Below are 19,377 nucleotides of genomic sequence, written 5' to 3'. Positions count from 1 at the left end.
TAAACGAGACATCTTCCTTTTATTTAATAAATAATTTACATTACAAACAGCTGGCATGTGGGATCACATTTACAACACAGTTTGATCTTTCTGGCATTTCCCCCCATTCAGCTTTTTTTGTATTTTTTAAACCCTTACAAGTCAAACAAAAGAGCTAAATGTCAAAGAAAACATAAAGTGCTTTAAACTCAAAAACATGAACGCCCCAAAAAAATACTTTGCAACAATCTCTTCTGTGGGTAAGGTGGGCAGTCTTGTTTGATACTAAACAACTAACGTTTATCACTGCTACACAGACCGATGTGTACGCTGTACTCAGTAAAGACTAATCGGTTCTATGGCGTTCATGTTTTTGCAAAAAGACAAAAGAAAAATCCCTTTTCAAATTAAAGAAAAACAAAAGTTCACATTCACTGAAACATCTTGTGTACAAAAAACTGGAGTGATAAATTCAAAACACAACAGGTAATATACAAATTTAAACTCAACAATACACAAAAACCATGTACAGTCTCACATTACACATGTAGAACCATTTACTGTGAAACACACAAACACAAATTACATCTATCAACACAAGATTCAACATTACAATCATCAGTTTTTTGTATGCGTTTTTTTTTTTCCTTTTTTGTTGCCGTCAAACTGCACTGATACATATTCCAAATAGCAGTAGTAAGGCCTGCCAAATACTTCAGTGTAAAAAAGGATAAATGACCATTAAACTGCCCCAGCGGTAACGGGACCTACGGGGGAGGACTTGCACACTAACAGATACTGCAGCTGAGAGCCAAAGTTCAGCTGGAAACCTCGAAGCTTTATTGTGAAACAAGAAAAAGCAAAAAGTGAGACTGCAGTAACAGAAACCAATGCTGCCTTTACAGTACGTGTTACTGTAATTCACCCACAAACACGAGTTATATACACAGGAGTCGCAAACTGTTTTTAAAGGACTGAAAGATGAAAATTCAGCTGTTTGGAAAAATGTTGGCACAAGGGCTTGTTCTTTGGCAATGATTTAAGCCATGAAATCACGTCTACAGACATATGCTTATCGTTTACTCACTAAGCCACAGTCAGCTCAGCACGCTGGTAGTCTATAAAAATGCTCAACTGACTAGAGGTGATGTCTTTACAGCGAGTACTAACGGCATCTACACCACCGACGCTTAAACGGAGATTCAAATTCACAAAATGCTCTCGAGGAGGTGTCGGGCTTTGATTGGCTGCTCGACCTTCTGTAAACGCTTTAAGTGCCCTTAAACAAGTTTGCACTTCTAAACCTTCTTCGCTACATTCACATAACCGACCTAAAAGTACAAACGCTGTCTGATCCACACGTCAGCGTGTTGTGTGACGGCTCAAAAGGAGGGGAAAAGGTTGCATGACAGTGAAAAATGACGTGCAGATGACTATTTTTGAGTTCCCTTTTTGGAATTTGCTACTTGGCTGATAAAGAGTCCACTAGATGAACTCGAGCGCTTCATCTTTTTCTATTTCTGAAATTTTAGGTGCAACACAAAGACATGGGAATGGAGTTCTCCCGCTGGAGGTTTGTTGTCTGGAAACTGCTGCACGCACAAACACAAAATTAACCACAGATGCTGAATTCGGCACACATATTGTACTAACGCACACACACAACCTAACATATGACCCATTAATCTCCACAGCAGACAACTGGAGACGCTGCTCTGACATCCTTTTGGCTGAGTGTTTCTTCCAAAAGGCTCCGGCTTTTCCAAAGCTGGAAACTAATCAAACATAGAGCTGCTTCTGGCCTAAGGTTAACAAAAGCCCCTGTCAGGTCCTCTCGTTTTGCCACATGAGCCATAGAGCTTCACTGGCTTGGCACCAATGAAGGGGGGGGGGGGGGGGGTCAGAGGAGGGAGGAACAGCAAACTCCTCTTTCTGCAAAAGATCATCTTGTCCAGCTTCCCATAGGTATGCAGGCCCCATTGAGAATGTGGGATTTAATCCCAGGTGGATATCCTGAGCTCAGCAGTAGCTGGGCTCTCTCACCGCTGCCCTCTTCAAAGACCAATCCAATGAAGCAGCTGAATACGTGTGATGATAGGTGGGAGAACGCTGAGCTCGTCCTGTCATTAAGCTGACGTCAAGACACGACAATAGCACTAAAATGAGACTTGGGTCGGGGATGACCTACTTGCAAGCTACCTGTCAAGTCACAGAACCAGAGCAGAGAGGAGCCGATGTAGGACGCAGCGATGGTGCTCTAATGCTCCTTGACAGACACACCATGAGGACACTGTTGTAAAGACGCTATAGACAGACTGTCCACAATAACACAGCGAGGAGGTTGACGAGGAAGACTGAAAGTACATTTCTGCCCTTCTGTTCTGCACTATTCATTTCGGCAGCCTTTTCAAAGATGTGGTATCTTTTGCTATTTGAATGGAGCATTTTAACATCCTCAAAAGCGTAGTAGGCTGCCATGGTGAAGTTTATGTCTCCGGACGAGAGGAGGTCGAACACGCAAGAATGGAAATAGAGATCCTCCACTGGAAGCCGCTCTTTGCACTTGGTCTTTGCAGACTGGTAGGTAAAGCCGTTGGCACCGGTGCTGCTCCTGGTCCTGCTGACGCTTTGGGCCTCCGCCGCTCGAGCTCTGAAGTTCCTAAAGTCGATGCGCTGGTTGGCAGGACAACCGTGAAGACACAGGTACAAGTCCTGGTTGTCACCTTCCTCCACTGAGTTCACAACTTCTTCCGGCATCCGCACGGCAAAGGTTAGGTAGCGGCCTACCTGCCGGACTACGATGGTTGTTCCGATGTATCTCGCCTGAATCTCCACATGCTGCCCGGCAACCTTCTCCACCACACGCAGAGTGTTCGCTCCGTTGCGGTCGCCTCCGTTCTTTGAGCCGTCTGCAAACGCAGCCGGCAGCTCGTCTGTCTCTGCGTGGTACATCTTCTGGTCCACACATTCCTGGAAGTTCTTAAAGATGATCGTCAGCTGCAGAATGGAGAAAGAAATTGCATCAATATTCAACATTCATTTTACGGTCAACTTTTACGATTCTCAGGAAGTTATCAGTGACCATTTCCCTACCTACTCACATACTAAATCCTAGTAAACTGCAGTAAATGTAAACATCGGAATGAAAATGGGAAGTGCTTATACTTTTGCATTAAGAACAAGTTTGTGCAATCTACCACAACGCCCCACTTAAGAGTCACATTTCAGGGCTGGCTCAACATGAGGGAGGCCAAGGCAAACGCCTTCAAAAAACACAAGTCTCGGCCATGTAAAAATCAGGCCTCAGTTTGCAGACACAAAGACGATCCATTCATAGTACTGAAAAACCTGCCTGTGAACCCCCAGAACTATGCTCCATGGAGTGGCGTCGGGCCAGGACACAGCGATATACTCTGCAGCTAATTAAGTGAGACTGGCCAGGACTCTGTAAGCTTGGTTTCATCAGGACACCAATGAGCCTTTGTGTGAACATGGACGGCCTAGGAACTGGGATGTCTGCTCGTTTGAGACAGGGGACACAGGGTGGGGGTCCACAGTATACTCTTTAAGCTTGACAATTTATCTGCTGCACCAGCTCTCTCTCTCTCCCTCTTTCAATTTCCTTTATCCGAGCCACAATAACTTCTGCTTTTTCCCAGTTTCCTTCTTAAATGTTTAATAAAAGCAAACAAAAGAAAAAGGCCTGCCTTATCTACTGGTATGAAGATGGAAATAACCAGACAGTTTTATTTGCTGTAGCGAGAGCTATGTACCAACACGGAGCTCTGCTAATGCAGATCTTTAACCAGAAGGGCCTTGTTTGCACAGGTGGCATTGGCTGCTGCTTTGTTTTCCCTTTGTCCAGAATCATGATCTTTAAAAAGCCGTCTCATTTGCTTCCAAGAATAGCAGTACAAAAATGCAATTACTTTAAAAGCTAAAACCCCCCACAAATGCTTAATAGAGTATGATTAGAAACCTTGATTACAGAAAATTATAGTTTCTAAAAATGTGATTAGGGACAAAGTCCTCTTATACCTCAGTCTGAGTACTTCAGCTATGATCCTCAGCAAACGACTCAGGTCCTCAACCAAATGGTGCTGGAGCATTGCCAAGTCTAGGCCAACTCCTATGTTATGGCCTCCAGTTTGACCATTTTAGGGGCGGCTATCCAAACTAACCAATTCACTATTCAACAAAATATCAATAATGACTTGTGCACTGCGGATAAATCTGAAAGAAAATATCTCATAATGTGGACAAAATAATCTGCAGTTCTGTGCTCACTGTGTGCTACAATAAGAAACCCAAACATCAGACTGAGCTCAACAGAGAATGAAGCTTCACATGCGACAAAGCACAGCTGTTTTAATACTAACATATGATTCATAAAGCTTATCAAGATCCATGAGATGAAGAAGCCCAGCCCAACAAATCTCAAAGATCTTGATAAGCTTTATCAAAGATCTTGATTTTAAGTATCAAAAGATTTTGATAAAGCTCATGGAGCCCTTTGAGATTTGCTGGATCGAGCTTCCTCATATCCTAATTTAGAACTCATCCAAATAAGCAGGATCCACAGTGTGACAGGAACACAGGCCCACAGCACCTTTCAGAACACATGGCATTTGCTATTACACCTGTATATGGCAATCTTATGTGCAATAATGTGTAGAGGGGGAAAAAAATAAAGATAAATAAATAAATAACCCATCTCTTCAAAAAGGACCTGCAGGTCTTCCTGTAATGCTGATCTAATGCACGTGTATGTAACATGTTCCCCAAGCAGATAAGAAAGCAGGGCAGTAAGAACATCTACACACCTGCGGTCTCTGCAGCTGCCCATGTATATGTCAACAAAAGGAAATCATCCCAGCTCTTCACACAGACACATATGTGCAGCTGGTTAATTTGTACTAACATTTATGAAACCCTACAAGCAATATTGCAAGGATCAACAAATTATTATCTTAAAACACCTTTTCAAGTCACCTACAGAGAATGCTACAAAACCCAGTTTTGCTTGACAGTCCAAATCCTTACATACCATATATTTATACAGAACCAGGCAATGCTTCCCATTTTAAAAGCTGTACCCAGCACATTTTTGCTACTTAATTGAGTCAATGATAATAGAAATTGTTGATTGCGCTCCCCCCCCTTTAATTACGGAGGTAACACAACACAGACAAGAGTCATTTTCTTAACTGCGCATCAACCAAAAATTGTTCACCAAATTTTGAACAACTTCTTAGGAATGTGTAAATGGCCCTTTAATTGTTAACAGTGGCCCTAGCTGACTGACTGTTGGCTCATCCCAGCGATGCAACACACATAGCATCCTTTGAACTTCTTCAAAACACACTTTCAGCAGCACAGCATTTAGTCTGCACAGGGTCTTTTATTTTGAAAAGTGACTGGATGATTGTATACCATTCCTGTGTCAGACATCTTGCCCTCCTGTTCTCCTCTGTGTAGCTTTTAGTGTATTTTTAGTAACACAGAACAGAATCCCTTCTAGAATACTTAGTACAGCACATTTTGTGGAAAAATAAACATTAGCTTGATTAAGGATGATCAGTTCGGCATTAAGCCTCGATAACAATCCACTGCAGTTAGCTGTAGTGCATCCAGTGCAGTCTCTGTGGGGTACTCTGCACTGTCACAAAAAACTGGCACATGGACCCTCTTGGATAATGGAATTTACATCACTCAGATGCAAGCGGACTGACTGGATTCAGAAAGAAAAAACTAGCGCCACTGATGAATAATGCAATCATTGTTTGTCAGTGGTGCTAGTTTCAGTCATTATGCAAATGTGCTGTTTATAAGGTTGGGGAAACCTGCAGTCAGCTGAGACTGAAGAAGTCACTTGGATGAGTGACGAAATGTTTCTGCCACTGAAAACGCTACGTCCAGAACAAATTCAACTTTTTGGGATTTTCTTACCTGGATGAGCATGCATCAAGACATATATTCAAAGCCTTAGCCAATCAGCTAGTGCTGCAGTCATACACAGGAACAACAGAGGGTCTCACCTTGCTTGTGGCGGTGGCGAAAGAGCCTGGTACTACGGGAGTGTTGGTCACCTGGACGGACAAGTATTTGTTATGGATGAGCGGCCAGGCTCCTTCCACCTTACATGTCTGGAAGTCGTCGCCAAAGGTTCGGAGGTGTGGGTCTCCAAAAAAGCCACAGTGGGTATAGTTAGGTGGCGCCGTGTTGCGTGGAAGACTGCGCTCATAGTGGCACACTTCCGGGCCATCGGAGCGTTCTTGGCTGTCAGTCATAACCGGCGGGGGTGCTGGAGGAAGCGGCGTCCGGGTACGTGGATGGGAAGTCGGTCCTTCCTTGGAGCAGTTGTGCTGGCTCATTAGGTCCTCTATGCCATGCTGTGCAGAGTGATATGTCAAGTCACCCCTGCAGGTACGTGCAGTCCGACGTACACAGCTGTTGTACGCCCGCAGAGCCGTGCAAAACTCCTCCTCCGGTCCAGAGTTTGAGGTGGAGGCCCAAAATTCAGAGTTGCACTTGAGGATCTTGCACTGCAGGCTCACTGTCAGAGAGGAACAACATCCAGTTGGAGCAAAAGTAATAAAGTCATCTAGAAACATGACACTTTAAAGCACACTCTCTATCCAAAAGGCTACTGTTGTTCCTCCTTAAGTTAACCATTTTCTTTGTGCATACTATACTGTAAATGATAAAAAAAAAAAACAATCTATAGAATTAATAACAATTACAATAACATTAGATGTAATTTTCATCCAATATATACATTTTATATGATGTAGCCACAAACAAAAGCGAAGCCTGGAAAGAAGGTAGCTTCGCTTCACTTCCCTTTCACATCCAGTTGTTTCCATTTCTCTTTCTTCATATGCACAGGTAAAAACTCGATTAGGGATACTAATCTACACGATAACCGATTAATAACACTACTCCTCTGGGGTCTCCAGCTTTGTTGCAATATCCGGCGAACTTTTGCACCAATGCTACTTTAACATTTCCCAGGATGAATCATTGCAACACCATGTTTGAATACTATCACCTTCGATTAATAAAGCATTTATTTATTTGAACTGGCTGTGAGAGGTTTCCGGGGGGTGGACTACCAGCACTTTGAAGTCAAACTTTAAACAACTCAAAGCGTCCACACCACCCATCCACTTATCAAGATGGCAATAAACTAATCTTGATCTCAGCTATCAGCGTATTATCACTTTGTTGTGTAACGACATGTGATCAAAGAAGAAAACCGATTAGGCTTTGCGCTAAGTGAGCTGAAAAAGTGACTGACTGCAGTCACACAAATATATAGTTAATAAGATACATTATTTGGCTTCTACGGTGCAGTTCTCGGCTTGAAAAAACACTTTGAAGGAGCCAAAACCCCGAGACCCGTCCCATCCCCCAACAAAACACTTTTGGAGAGCCGCATGCAGCTCCGGGAAGACCTTTCAGTGGTTTTTGTCTCAAAACTAATACCTGGCAAAATGTTATTTTTAAATGTCAAGATTTCTAACAATAAATAAATATGAAAAATTAATATTTTCAAATTAAAAACAATTATAAACGTACAAAGTAAACGCTTCGCTGCAATTCTCTAGATTTTAGTCACTTTTTGTATAGAGTTTGGTGGATTTTTAACTAAACGATAAGGACTATTATAAGCTTTCATACTAGTTTTCGGATTCCCGCTAAAACGTCACTTTTTTTTTGAAAAATAAAAACAAGTGGTTCAATAATAACAATGATACAAAATACAATATTTCGGCAAATAAAAAGTATATAAATCAGGCAACTTTGGACGCCAAGGTGGAGAAAAATCAATGCTAATAACTTCTGGAGTTTGCTAGCACTGTGATTAACAGTTACGTGAAGTCATATAAACCGTGTGTGTTGGCGTAAAACGCGCTTGTTGGGTCTAAAAGGAAAAAGGAAGAAAACGAAAACGGACAAAAAAAAAAAAATTCTTACCAGAGGGGAAGAGTGAGAAAAGCACGGCGAGGACTCTGCACACTTCAAGCGCCGAGGGTCTCCCTCTTTCCCCCATAACCATCCATCCAGCTCGGGCTCGCACTGTACTCCTCTCCCTGGTCGCATTAAGGACAAAAAACAGTGGAGAACAGTTAGCTCAACTCGCCAAGCCTTCGCTAAGAAAACACTAGAAAGTCCATGAAAACGGTCTGAAGCTGGGGGTCCCGTCTTCTCATCACCGCCTGGTAAGAGGCTGTTTTGTTCCTCTCGTCGGTAGAAGTTAGGCAGCTAGCTGAAACAGCTCCAAGCAGGCAGGCAGCCGAGCTATCCTTCCTTTTAGGGAGTGCCGAGGAGGCGAAGCCTCTGCGGGCCATCGGACAAGCTGAACCAATCACGGCTGCCCGTTTCGCCCTTAAACCCCCACCTTTCTGCGAGACTCAAATTACACCTCAGTGTGCAGACTTGTTAGACGACGACCGACTTTTCATGACCCACAAAGTGGTAGTCCACACCGCCATATAAAAGAAAGATCTGATTTGTTATAAGATCACAACAACAACCGCACCGTTTAAAGGCTTGAAATGAAAACTGTGTCATGCCTCCACAGAGCGTGTGTGGGCAGATTAACAAGAGGAAAACCACCAACAATACGAACAATCATCAGTTTTTTTTCTTCATATCACTTCTCGAAAAACTATACATCATTTGCATCACCTTAAAATGCTTGCTACAACCCTTCCACCCAACATAGCCCACTGTGGGCAATGTGCAAAGGTATTATTGAACAAGATGTTCTCATTACCACAAATACCCAGGATTGAGTGAAAAGTTGGGTCAAAATGATAAAGCATACATGTAATTGTGGGTTCATCTCACTGATTTGCTTCCTAATTTCTCCATTGTGGTTTTTAATCTAGGGAAAAATCCCCATCACAGATTCCCAGACCCTGAGTTGATCCAAAGATAATTGGGTTCCTGGTACACATAACAAGGAAAACCATTAAACTGATCGTGTTTAACATAGTGGAACGAGTGAATGTTTGGAGATTATCTTAGCTTGAGGATCAATATCTGTATACTGACAATAAGTTGAATCATTTAATAGCGTACTTTACTAAAATGTTACCTAACTCCATGTATTCAGCCATACAATTCAGCCATAAGCCATAATTTTAAAAACAATTACTAGGAGGGTGAAAAACAAATTGCACAGTATTTGTTATTGCAAATGTTATCTTCTTACAACCATGTTTCAAGGCATTAACTTCAAAATAAGCATTTAACCATCCGCTATGTGTAATGTGCCTGTAATTATATGATGTAAACTCATCCTCAGGTTGTTAAATGACTTAAAAAAAGAGAGAGAGCGAAACAGTGTGGAAACACCGCAGTTCTTTGATATCACAGCGGCCATAGTTTACCCAGCACAAGTCATTTAAAGCACCCGGGCATGAGATACTCAAACTTACAGTGAGCCCCACCTGATTGTAAGAATTTTGATGGCATTTTACTACTTAATTACTTCACTGAAATGAGAACAAGCAGCCCCTCGTTGCAGTGAGCATTTCCTCCATGTTGGTTCGGTGGATTTAAAAGCATTTCTCCAAATGACAAGAAGTGCAGGTGTTGATCTGCTCCTCTTTTTGATTAGCTTTGAATTGTGCTGATGACACATTAGTGGAGCATTTCATTTACACCAAAATATGTACCATCTTGCTCAGGTTGTGGCTGGCTGTACAGTATTTTTCCACAGAGCGCTGATTGTCTTTGTGGTTGCTGTCCCTCTTGCGGGTGATGGATATGTTCATGTACAAAGAGGTCCGAGCCTACACATGTTTTCAACAAGGGTGGCCCCCGTGCAGAGTTACTTCCAAACCTAATATACCGAGCATTCACATCTGAAAGGAAGGAATGAGCGCAGCTGAAAGGTATAAGCTGCTCGGTGAAATGTTTTGATGAATTGTGGAATATTTTTGGATTGTAGCGTGGCTGCAGCAGAGGAATGAAGCTGTTCAGCAGCACTCTGAAGGGTTTGATGCAGCTTGTCTTAATCAGATGTCGGTCAGCTGCTGGGCAGAAGCAGCCCAGTGATCAATCTGCAAAATGCACCAGATCTGAAAAACAGATGCTGCACATACATCACCTGTTGCAGACTAACCTACAACATCCATATCAACCATCTACTCTCATTATGTGAAGATGTTTTTGCACTATTTGAACAACAAAACAAATAGAGGAAATTATTGTTGTTGTCAGTGCTTTAGCCAACTAGTCATTTTTATGATCCGTTTATGGAGAACAAGCATGAATGATAGTTATCTGTTGTTATCCAGCTTCATTAAGGGATTCAGTTATTACTATTAAAAGTGAATGAGAAACCAGTTATGTCACAGAGGGTTCGTAAATATCAATAAAAAGTCACAGCTCTATTTCTTTGTCCAAAACGACCCCATGTATTCCTTATTCTGAATCACTAATTGTTTCTGCTAGAATACCAGAATAATAAATTACAGTATTAGTATCAGCTAATTTGATTGCTTCCAGTTTGATTAGTTAAATTATTTATCAAAGAGGCTCTTAAATCTCTCACTGAAATTGAACCTCTTTGGGGTCTGGTGTATTTCCTGGGTGGGGAAATAGGAAGAAACTTCTGACATTTTATTGATTAATCGATAAATCACTAATAAAATAATCAATCAAAATGAGGTTAGGACATGTCTTTTCTAGTCACCACCTCTCCGAGTCAACACACTGATCATCGAATTGCTTAGCTTAGTTATGTTTTTATCTACAGCTCAAATTTTTTGCTTTTTAACCACCACCATGTTCCGTCATATAAATGAGGACATATTTATCCGGGAGACCCTGTCGTCCACATGCTGTAACAGGTAGCGGTGACACAATATAACAATAAAACATCTCCATAAATCCAGCATAATGGCTTTATGATGTGCTGCTTAGATCTCTGATATCACCTGTCAAACCAGGTTGCTGGGGGAATTACAGCAGACAGTTTTTTTTAAATCCTCCCTGTGTAATCTAAATAACAAGCTGCTCCATCTCTTTTGTGTGCAGCGTTAAACTGGTTGCACAGGCCAACATATCTCTGTCCATTTATCTTTATCTCCACAGCCACAGGGACTGATCCTCTTTTCCAACAGATGGCGCTTGTTATGAGCTCTGATATGAAACCTCAAATCATGACACAGACGCACATGGCGTTACGAGGACAACCAAACCTGTCATTAAATTTGAGCTTTGTGGACAGCTCGGTTATTGGTCTAATTACAGGTAGCTGTCACGCAGTTGGGATTTAAAAGGTGAAAAATCTGCATCCGACAGGCGCATTTGTCCTGTAGCACCGTTAAGATCATCATTGGCTGCATGTTGGATTAAAGTGGCCTCAAGGGTATTTTTAGTCGGGAGTAACTGCTAAATCCAGACAAAATAACATATAAAATTGTGATTAATAGTTTTACTCCCAGTTGTCCAATAATTTAGAAGTAATGAGGCGTGTAGATGCATTTTTTTTTTTTTGGTGGGGGGTCTGGTGCATTTCAAAATTCAGTTTTCTCCTAGTTTTTTCTTGTGTGACACTGGAAAAAGGATCAGGTTATTAAATCTGCTGAAATCCAAACACTCCGGGCAGGATGATAGGAAGACAAGACACATTACAGGGCTGAGCAGCACACAACTGATCACATTCCTGCCTAATATGAGAAATAAGGAGTAAAATTTAGTCTCGAACCAACCTTGGCGACTGCATGGGATCTCCGCGACTCTGGAGTCCTGGAGGACAGCAGCGAACAGGAGCGAGAGGGAAGCAGACTCCTTAAAAAAAATCTCCCCCTGAAAACTACACAGCCAGTGTGTCACAGTAATCCGAAATCAAACGCACCCAGCGGCTTTCTGCGCGTAAAATCCGCCACTCTGCACATCATGTCCGCCTCACAGCTTCTCCAAGTCCGCGTTGCAAGGAAATCAAAGTGTTTCCCCCCTCTCTCTTCTCTCTTTTAGTTGTTTTCTTTTAAATTTAAACAACCACTTCTGGCACCCGGTGGCGGACTCGGAGCTCTTCAGCCATCGCTTAACTCATTTGACTATCAGCCGATCGGAACGGGGACGTATTGATAGATTAAGTCCGGTAATTGGCCTCATCCGCGTGCCGAATTCAAATTGTTAGTTATGGGTCGACGTCGTGTAGGAGAAAAAACGAAAGAAAGAAAAAAAGCCCTGAAGGTAAAACTGCTGCTGCGTACAGCTCGATCCGCTGTGTGGATGTTGTGAAATGGCTAGTTAGAAAGTGTGAGAGAGACAATGATCGGCTCTGCATGACGCCGCATGGGAGCCCCAAATATCAGACCCCCCCTCCCCTCTCTCTCTCTCTTTTTTTAAACTAGATGCTTTGCAGCGAAAAGAGGTCTGCACTGAAAACCAGGCAGAAACGCACTTTTGAACACTTTTTATCTTATAAAAAAACCGAACCCATGCGTAGTGACAACTCTGCTTTCACTTAAACCAAATGGCTTTTTTTTTAAACCAGGCAGTGAGGATATCTGCATTGCTTTCACCTCTGTTTTTACATACTCTTATTTCTGCAGTATTTGGATCAAGTTTAATTAGTCTCATTGATTGGCAGCAAACAGCCCTTGCCAGATAACCTTTATCAGTCTCTTATCTTTGCAAATCACCAATTTGAAAAAGACAAATCCATAATAATCAGGATTTAATGGAGGATCAAGTGGACAAACACTTTGCAGCTGGGAAGAGGGGTTGGGGTGGGGTATGCTCAAAGGGCTTCAAGGAACCTGCACCTGTGTTTTAGGATCAGGCTGCATGCAGGAAAATACCACCACAACCCCCCACCCGCTCCTCTCTCCTCAAGCGTTTCAAACCTCCAGCATAACTGTTTCTCTCTGCTCCAGTTTCCCTCGGACTAGCAGCGTCTGAGCGAAGCAGCAGAGTGGCCGGGAGAAAGCCAGCAGAAATGCAGAGCTGACACAAGCCTTTCCTAATGAGCTTCTGATTGCACCTTCTATTGACACTGATGCTGCTTGCACTGAGCCGCTGGCCAGAACTGTCACATTACATCATCCCTCGGTGCATCCAGCAAGAAACTGACCCCTGTAAATCCTCTCATTTTACTATCACAGCCCAGACCTGCCCACTCCACATGGCCACTGAGAGGCAGCACATTTTACATTGATGTAGCAGAAGAACATGAAAGAGTGACACCCCGGTGTGAAAAGAATGGCTTTAGAGGTGCCGGATGCCGGCCTCATCTTAAACGCAGCTGGTGTACACGCTGCCTTGCTGAGGTATTACGGCCAGTTAACACAACGGCTTTACATGTCACTGGATTATTATAATGCTTCAATTTTGTGTGTGTGTGTGTGTGTGTGTGCGCACGCCTCTGTGTGCATGTGTGTGACAATCAGCTACGTTACTATTATAGGAACAAAAGCATTGGGTGATGCCTATATGCTCAGGGCGCTGTGTGATTTCCTTTAATTGTCTGTGATTTAGTCTGTTATAAAATGTGTTAAGCAGAAACTATATGGTAGAAACCAAGGAGAGACGAAGATGCCTGTGAGACTAATGTAAAAAAAAAAAAAGATTACAAGGTCCTGGCAGAAACATTTATTCTTCACACTTTGTAATGAAGAGATTACATACTTGTATACTAGAAGAAGACTGACTGATTCATTTTTGCTCAATCTTTCCTGGAGACCGCAGTTTTAAGAAAAAGGTTTCTGCAGCACGATTAATCATAAACCACACAGACGATGTGGACAAATGCAGATGAGTAATTCTTGCTTCACTATCAGGTGATTTCCTCAGATCATCACATGCTAGGCTTCCTCATCGCCGGATCAAAAGTTCAACTGTGAGATTCTCGGGACAGAACAGTTGCACGGTCTGTGATTTTGGGTCATAAATTCCTCAGAGAAAAAATGGTTTCTGTACATCTTTAGGTGATGTTTCAGTCTTTTGACACAAACTACATTCATCCACACCCGGCCGGTTGCGCGTTGGGCGTGGATGAACTGTGTAAGAAACCCGATCTATTGCAGTATTTCTGAGTCAGACAGGGATTAGTAAACATCATATGCTCGAAGTGACCTTCCAGACGCCTTCTGCACTCCTGCAGCATAACAATTAGGCCATCATAGCGTTGCTGGGCTTTTCTTTTCAGAGGTGTCAGACTTAGAATCAAGACTGGGCATCACTTTCTCGTGTCGATTTAATCAACAAATCGACACGAGAAAGTAATTTCTTATCCACAAACGCAAAGAATTAGCTTGCTGCTATTCTTTGTCTTGTGATGCTAAACTGAACAGCTTTGATTCTAATGGATTCTAATGGCATCACAACAAACTTTGTGCTCTGCATTTTTGCCATTTGCTGACAATATTAATTCAAATAGTTAATCTATTCTTTGGGCTTTGCTAGACTACTCTGCAATAATAATAACAGCAGCAGCTGAGTATTAAAAAAAGAACGACGAAACCTGAAAAAGATTAAAAATACATTTCGGACTTTGATGAAGCGTCTCTGTATATATTTGTGCAATTTTTGTGCTGGACTGATCAGGGAAATATTTCTGCTTTGTTTACCTGAAACAACATTTCTAATGGATATTATTGTCTATACAATATATTAGAGACAGTTTTATTCCACAGACTCAGTTGTAGGTATAATATCTATGTAAGGAAGCTATAGTAAATTGAATATGCCACTATGGGCTGACCTCATGTGAACGTGGAGTATTTTTAGTGTTTAAATTCAACTTGTATCGCAGCCAGAGGTTTCATACACAATTACAGCAGAAGGGTGTTAACCTGTGAGAGTCCCTTTAGCATTCATTGATAAAACAAACTGTCTAAGATCTATGTTTCATGTGCACGATTGGCATTTAAAAAGAGGGGGTGGTGTGCACAGCAGGACTGTCTTTGGTAATAAGGTGTGGGCATGAATTCAGAAAACTCTATTAAGGGTTGATATGGGAGGCTCAGATAATTTGTGGAATTACTGCCACAGTCTGAAACAATGCGGATGCAGGAGGCTTGCAAATTGGCCTGTTCATTCACACAGACGGAGGGACTTGAATGTGCAAACCCTCGTTGCAGATTCTCTCTCTCGTACTGAGCAGAGATGGACTGCAATCCAACAAGAATTATGCACACTGTTTAATTCCAGACATGGACCGAACTAGACAGAGTGTGTACAGGCCGCTAGACAAATAATTAGCTCTGCTGCTCAACAGAGCCGATCAGGCCAAATTTCAGGGAGAAACATTTGTGAATGGATAACTGTTTTTGACTGTGGATGATGAATCACTGTTCAGCACCTGACAGGGTTTAAAAAACAAACAAACAAACAATAAAAAAAACCCCCAAACACTCATACATACACACTGGTGAGCAGCTATGACTCCATTTGCATGCACGATCTCATAAATGTATGCAAGGAAAGCTTATCTCAATAAAACAGCTGCCTTTTTAATTTCCTGCTTTAAAAATTCTGCACAAAAAATGAACGACAAGCTATATATTCGGTTTATGAATATAAAATTAGATAGGGCTCAACGGCGCTCTGTGGAAATGATGAAAATGTGTGCATTATTCTTATATTTGTCTCCACAGCCATTAGAAAAACTGATGCTTTTTTCAGAATCAGAATCAGAATACTTTATTGATCCCTGGGGGAAATTATTTTTTGTTACAGTGCTCCATTTTAAACCAACATTAAGACAAGACAGACAATACACTAACTAACTAACTGTTTTTGGTATTGTACACAGACCGGCGGTGCAAAGTTTTTACCCTTGGAATAAAAATGATAAATTGCTGTCACTGTCACATAAATTTCTCTTTTTCATATTTCTGGAGAGCTTTGTAGTCTTCCACAGAAGTCACATCCAGCTGTAATTCACAAGTCATTTTACATCATGGGCCACATACAGCCCACTTTAATCTTATGTGGCCCCGACCAGCGACACTGAAGTCATCCAGTGGGCCGGATTGGAGTCTTTGCTGGGCAGGTTCTGGTCCCCGGGGCTTATGTTTGACATTCCTGGTTTATACACTTGATATTTTTCTCCCATAAACTCCAGTTGTTCATCCTTGACCTGCGTAAATGCTGAATGACGATAAGACTGAGAGAGGAATGCAGACTTTATCATAACAACCTGACCCACACCGTTAATCCTAAGTAAAAGCTGCAAACACTGTCTGGGGATTCGGTTTTTAGAAAACAAGCAGTTCCTCGCTGCTCTTTTATGTCTTGGCTTCTTCTGCCTGGTTGTTGAACTTTGCTACATGTCCTGCAGCGTTGTCATGTATGCACAGCTGCGGGGGTTTCATGCCGCTCTCGCTTTTGTCCCATCTTGTCACAATAGCTGCAGCAAAAAAAACAAAACGATGCATGCAGAAGTAAAAAAGTGTCAGCCTCAAATTACTTAGCAGCCTTCATATTTTGATGATAATGAGACTTGCATGGGGAATTGTTTTGTGTTTTGACAGCTTTTTATTGCTGCCACAAGCAAGCACCTTAGAGTCAATCAAAACTGAACCTCCAGTAAGTTGGTAAAATATATATCTAACCAGTCAAGCTGTAAATTTTCAGCATTTTTGCACAGTTGGCTTGAAGGTTTTTCTAGATCACCTCCAGCCCCAGCTGCTTCTTAGCGCTCTCTGACTTCATTACTCTGACCACACACGTTGACTTTAAAGTTCCTCCAGCCAAGCTAGCTGCACCTACAAATCCCACCATGTGCACAACATTTCAATACTCCACTTCTCTCTTTTCTTTTTTTTACTATTTCAATCAAATACGGCCAACATTATATGTAGAAAATTTTTCTGAGATGTAAAGTAAATTTGACTTTTCTGCATAAACTGGCTCTCCTGTCTACGTTTCAAACCATTACGGCGGGTCAGCTATTCCATAAACCTTTGGTTTAGTCATTCCTAGTGCATCATTTTATCCTGAACCAGTGTAAAAATTAACAATTCTATGCCCAGAAAAAAAGAACATTACAATGCTGAAATATTTATAGTCTCTTTAAAATTGTTGAAGAGAGGAATTCTGAAAGAACAAATTAATTTGAACCTCATTAAGATGTATGCTATCTCCTCAGCTGGTGCTAGTCCCCGTTAGAAACATTTTAAAAAGCCTCTTCTTCACTTAGCACCCAAGTTCATGGCCCCGTGCAGCCTTGTCCACTCTATCTTTGTAAAGTGAAGTGTAAAGGGCTGTGGTTCATTAATGAGATGTCGAAAAGTCAGCGCTTTGGGTTTATGTTAATTGAAGAGCCCATGGACATCTAATTACAGGGGGAAAAAGGGACTAAGAGATAAATATCAGGCTTCTAAGATGTTGCCCCCCCCGCCTCCCTCAGCCTGGAGCTAAATAATGCTGTTATTGATTGCATATATGTAAAATGATACCCTAATTATCTATCTTGGCTGCTGCAGTTGAATTGGATTAGACCTTAAAAAGGAAGGGGGGAAAAGAGGTGGTGCTGAGCAAGCTATAAAAGTTTGATTTGTTATGTAGATACCTGCGCTTGAGGATCGTGGTGCAATGAGGTTAATTAAGAGTAAATTTAAGGGGGTGCAGAGAGAAAGAGTGGACCCCCTCCGAGTCCTGAGATGAAGAGGAAGAAATATATCTGGTGTTGGGTCAGGTGCTTAGAATGATGATGTGCTCTTGATGTTTTACTGACAGCTCCTCGTGGAAGCACCTTACACACCGTAGTTATACCGAAAAGCTGCGAAACAAGAGGAGACTCAGACCCTCTTCTTAGAAAAGAAAGAAAGAAAGAAGATCCTAAAACCAGTGCCAAAAGAACATCCGTGAGTCATAGTTCCCTCAGGCCACGTTGACGTTTATCTTCAATGCCTCAACATGCAGACTGGTCCTCTTACCAGTAACTTTAATTAAAGCTCAGGTAGGAGTCACCACATATTTAACCTCATCCTAATATATCTCTTTGATTTAAAAAGAGACAATAACACTGTCACACACCTCCCTTTGTGCCAGTTTACTTAAACCGTGTAAAAAGAAAAAGAAAAAAGAAAGCCAAGATTTCTCTGTGACAGAGTCGATATTGATGTAATTCTTCCTGTCTGTAAAACAACAGAAACTATTTGTATATGATTTACAGCCTCTCCATTTCACGTTGCACTTACAGCATGTTTGAGTTTTGTGTGGGGAGAGGAGCGAAAGTGAATGGTAAGTTCTCATGACTAATCTCTGAGTCTGTTTCAGTCCATATGCCTCCACTTGCCCCTGTATTGTCTACATTTCCTCTCATTTGTGCCAATCAAAGCAAACCCAGGGAAGAATCCTACCTTGGGCTGTTGATATTTCAATCACAAGACAAATGATATTAGGAAAAATAGGTTACCTTTTATGCGCAGCTATCATGTGACCCAACAGACACGTACGGTAACTGTCAGGGCACGTAAATCACCTACACTTTTGGCTGCAATCTAAGAACATGCAAGAATTTCCATTAAAACGACTTCACTTTAAATCAATTGTTCAGTAGGCTGCTATACTGTATGTGATGTATGAATATGTACAACAATCTAACAAAGTGAGATGCTCTAAAATAGCAAGTACAAAAAGCGTAGCCATATATAGGCTTTAAAGGATCAAGTGTGCACATTTCAAAGTGACCAAGTGAATAAAATATCCCTGAGGCTGCAGTCAGTGGGTCTTTGCCAGTGGGAGAGCCCAAGGCTGCTGGTTGCTGCTGCCTCTTGTTAGTTAGCTGCAATCACCCAGACATCCACTTAGCACATGGCTTTTATGTCCAGCACCTTGAAAGAAGCTGAAGCTGCCGCTTTGGTAAAGGTGTGAGGAGCCAGATAGAGTCTAAAAAAAAAAACCTCTTTGTACATGTGGGCTGCACATTCAAAGGCGAGAAAGCTATTTTAGCTAAAAAAAAAAAAAAAAGCTGTGATGAAATATCTTAGCCCTAATCAGTCACTAAGAAGACTGGAAAAATACTGCATTAAAAATATCTAAAAAAACAACAACTGAACTACTGCCAGCAAACTGCCTGAGCTCGGTGAGGAGATCTGTGTTCCTGAGTAAGTGTCAGATTAGATAACATTCCTGCAAGGTAGGAAGATACAGGGTCTTGCAGTTTCCTCTGCATATCAAACCACACCTGGATGAGGCCAGTCCAAGCATTACTGGTTTCCACAGCCTCGGGGCTCCTTTCACACTGACAACACTGGGGCGAAAAACACCAGTTTCCTCATATATTTTAATGAGACCACTGCATTGGCACGATGGGGGTTCATGACGAAGAAGCCCCGGGGCAACAAAAGCACACGGCTGCACAGCTAAAAAAGATTGTTCTGACTCAGCCTTGTTTGTGGAGAAATGCAGCATCATCGC

At 41.9% G+C, this 19,377-nt stretch overlaps 1 protein-coding gene across 1 annotated transcript; it reads right to left on the bottom strand.

The window, feature by feature from the left end:
- Positions 1–12,333, bottom strand: rgma (repulsive guidance molecule BMP co-receptor a). Its single transcript, XM_004553214.6, has 4 exons — positions 11,712–12,333; positions 7,960–8,075; positions 6,018–6,535; positions 1–2,976 (listed from the first exon to the last, which is right to left on the bottom strand). The coding sequence occupies exons 1-4, from the start codon at positions 11,723–11,725 to the stop codon at positions 2,284–2,286; spliced, it is 1,341 nt and encodes a 446-aa protein (XP_004553271.1). The 5' UTR covers positions 11,726–12,333; the 3' UTR covers positions 1–2,283.
- Between the last annotated feature and the right edge of the window lie 7,044 nt (positions 12,334–19,377).

The sequence above is a fragment of the Maylandia zebra genome, linkage group LG7, assembly GCF_041146795.1.
Source record: "Maylandia zebra isolate NMK-2024a linkage group LG7, Mzebra_GT3a, whole genome shotgun sequence".
Classification (NCBI taxonomy): Eukaryota; Metazoa; Chordata; class Actinopteri; order Cichliformes; family Cichlidae; genus Maylandia; species Maylandia zebra.
Note: the sequence above shows the minus strand (reverse complement) of the source record. Positions and strands in the feature narration are given on the sequence as shown.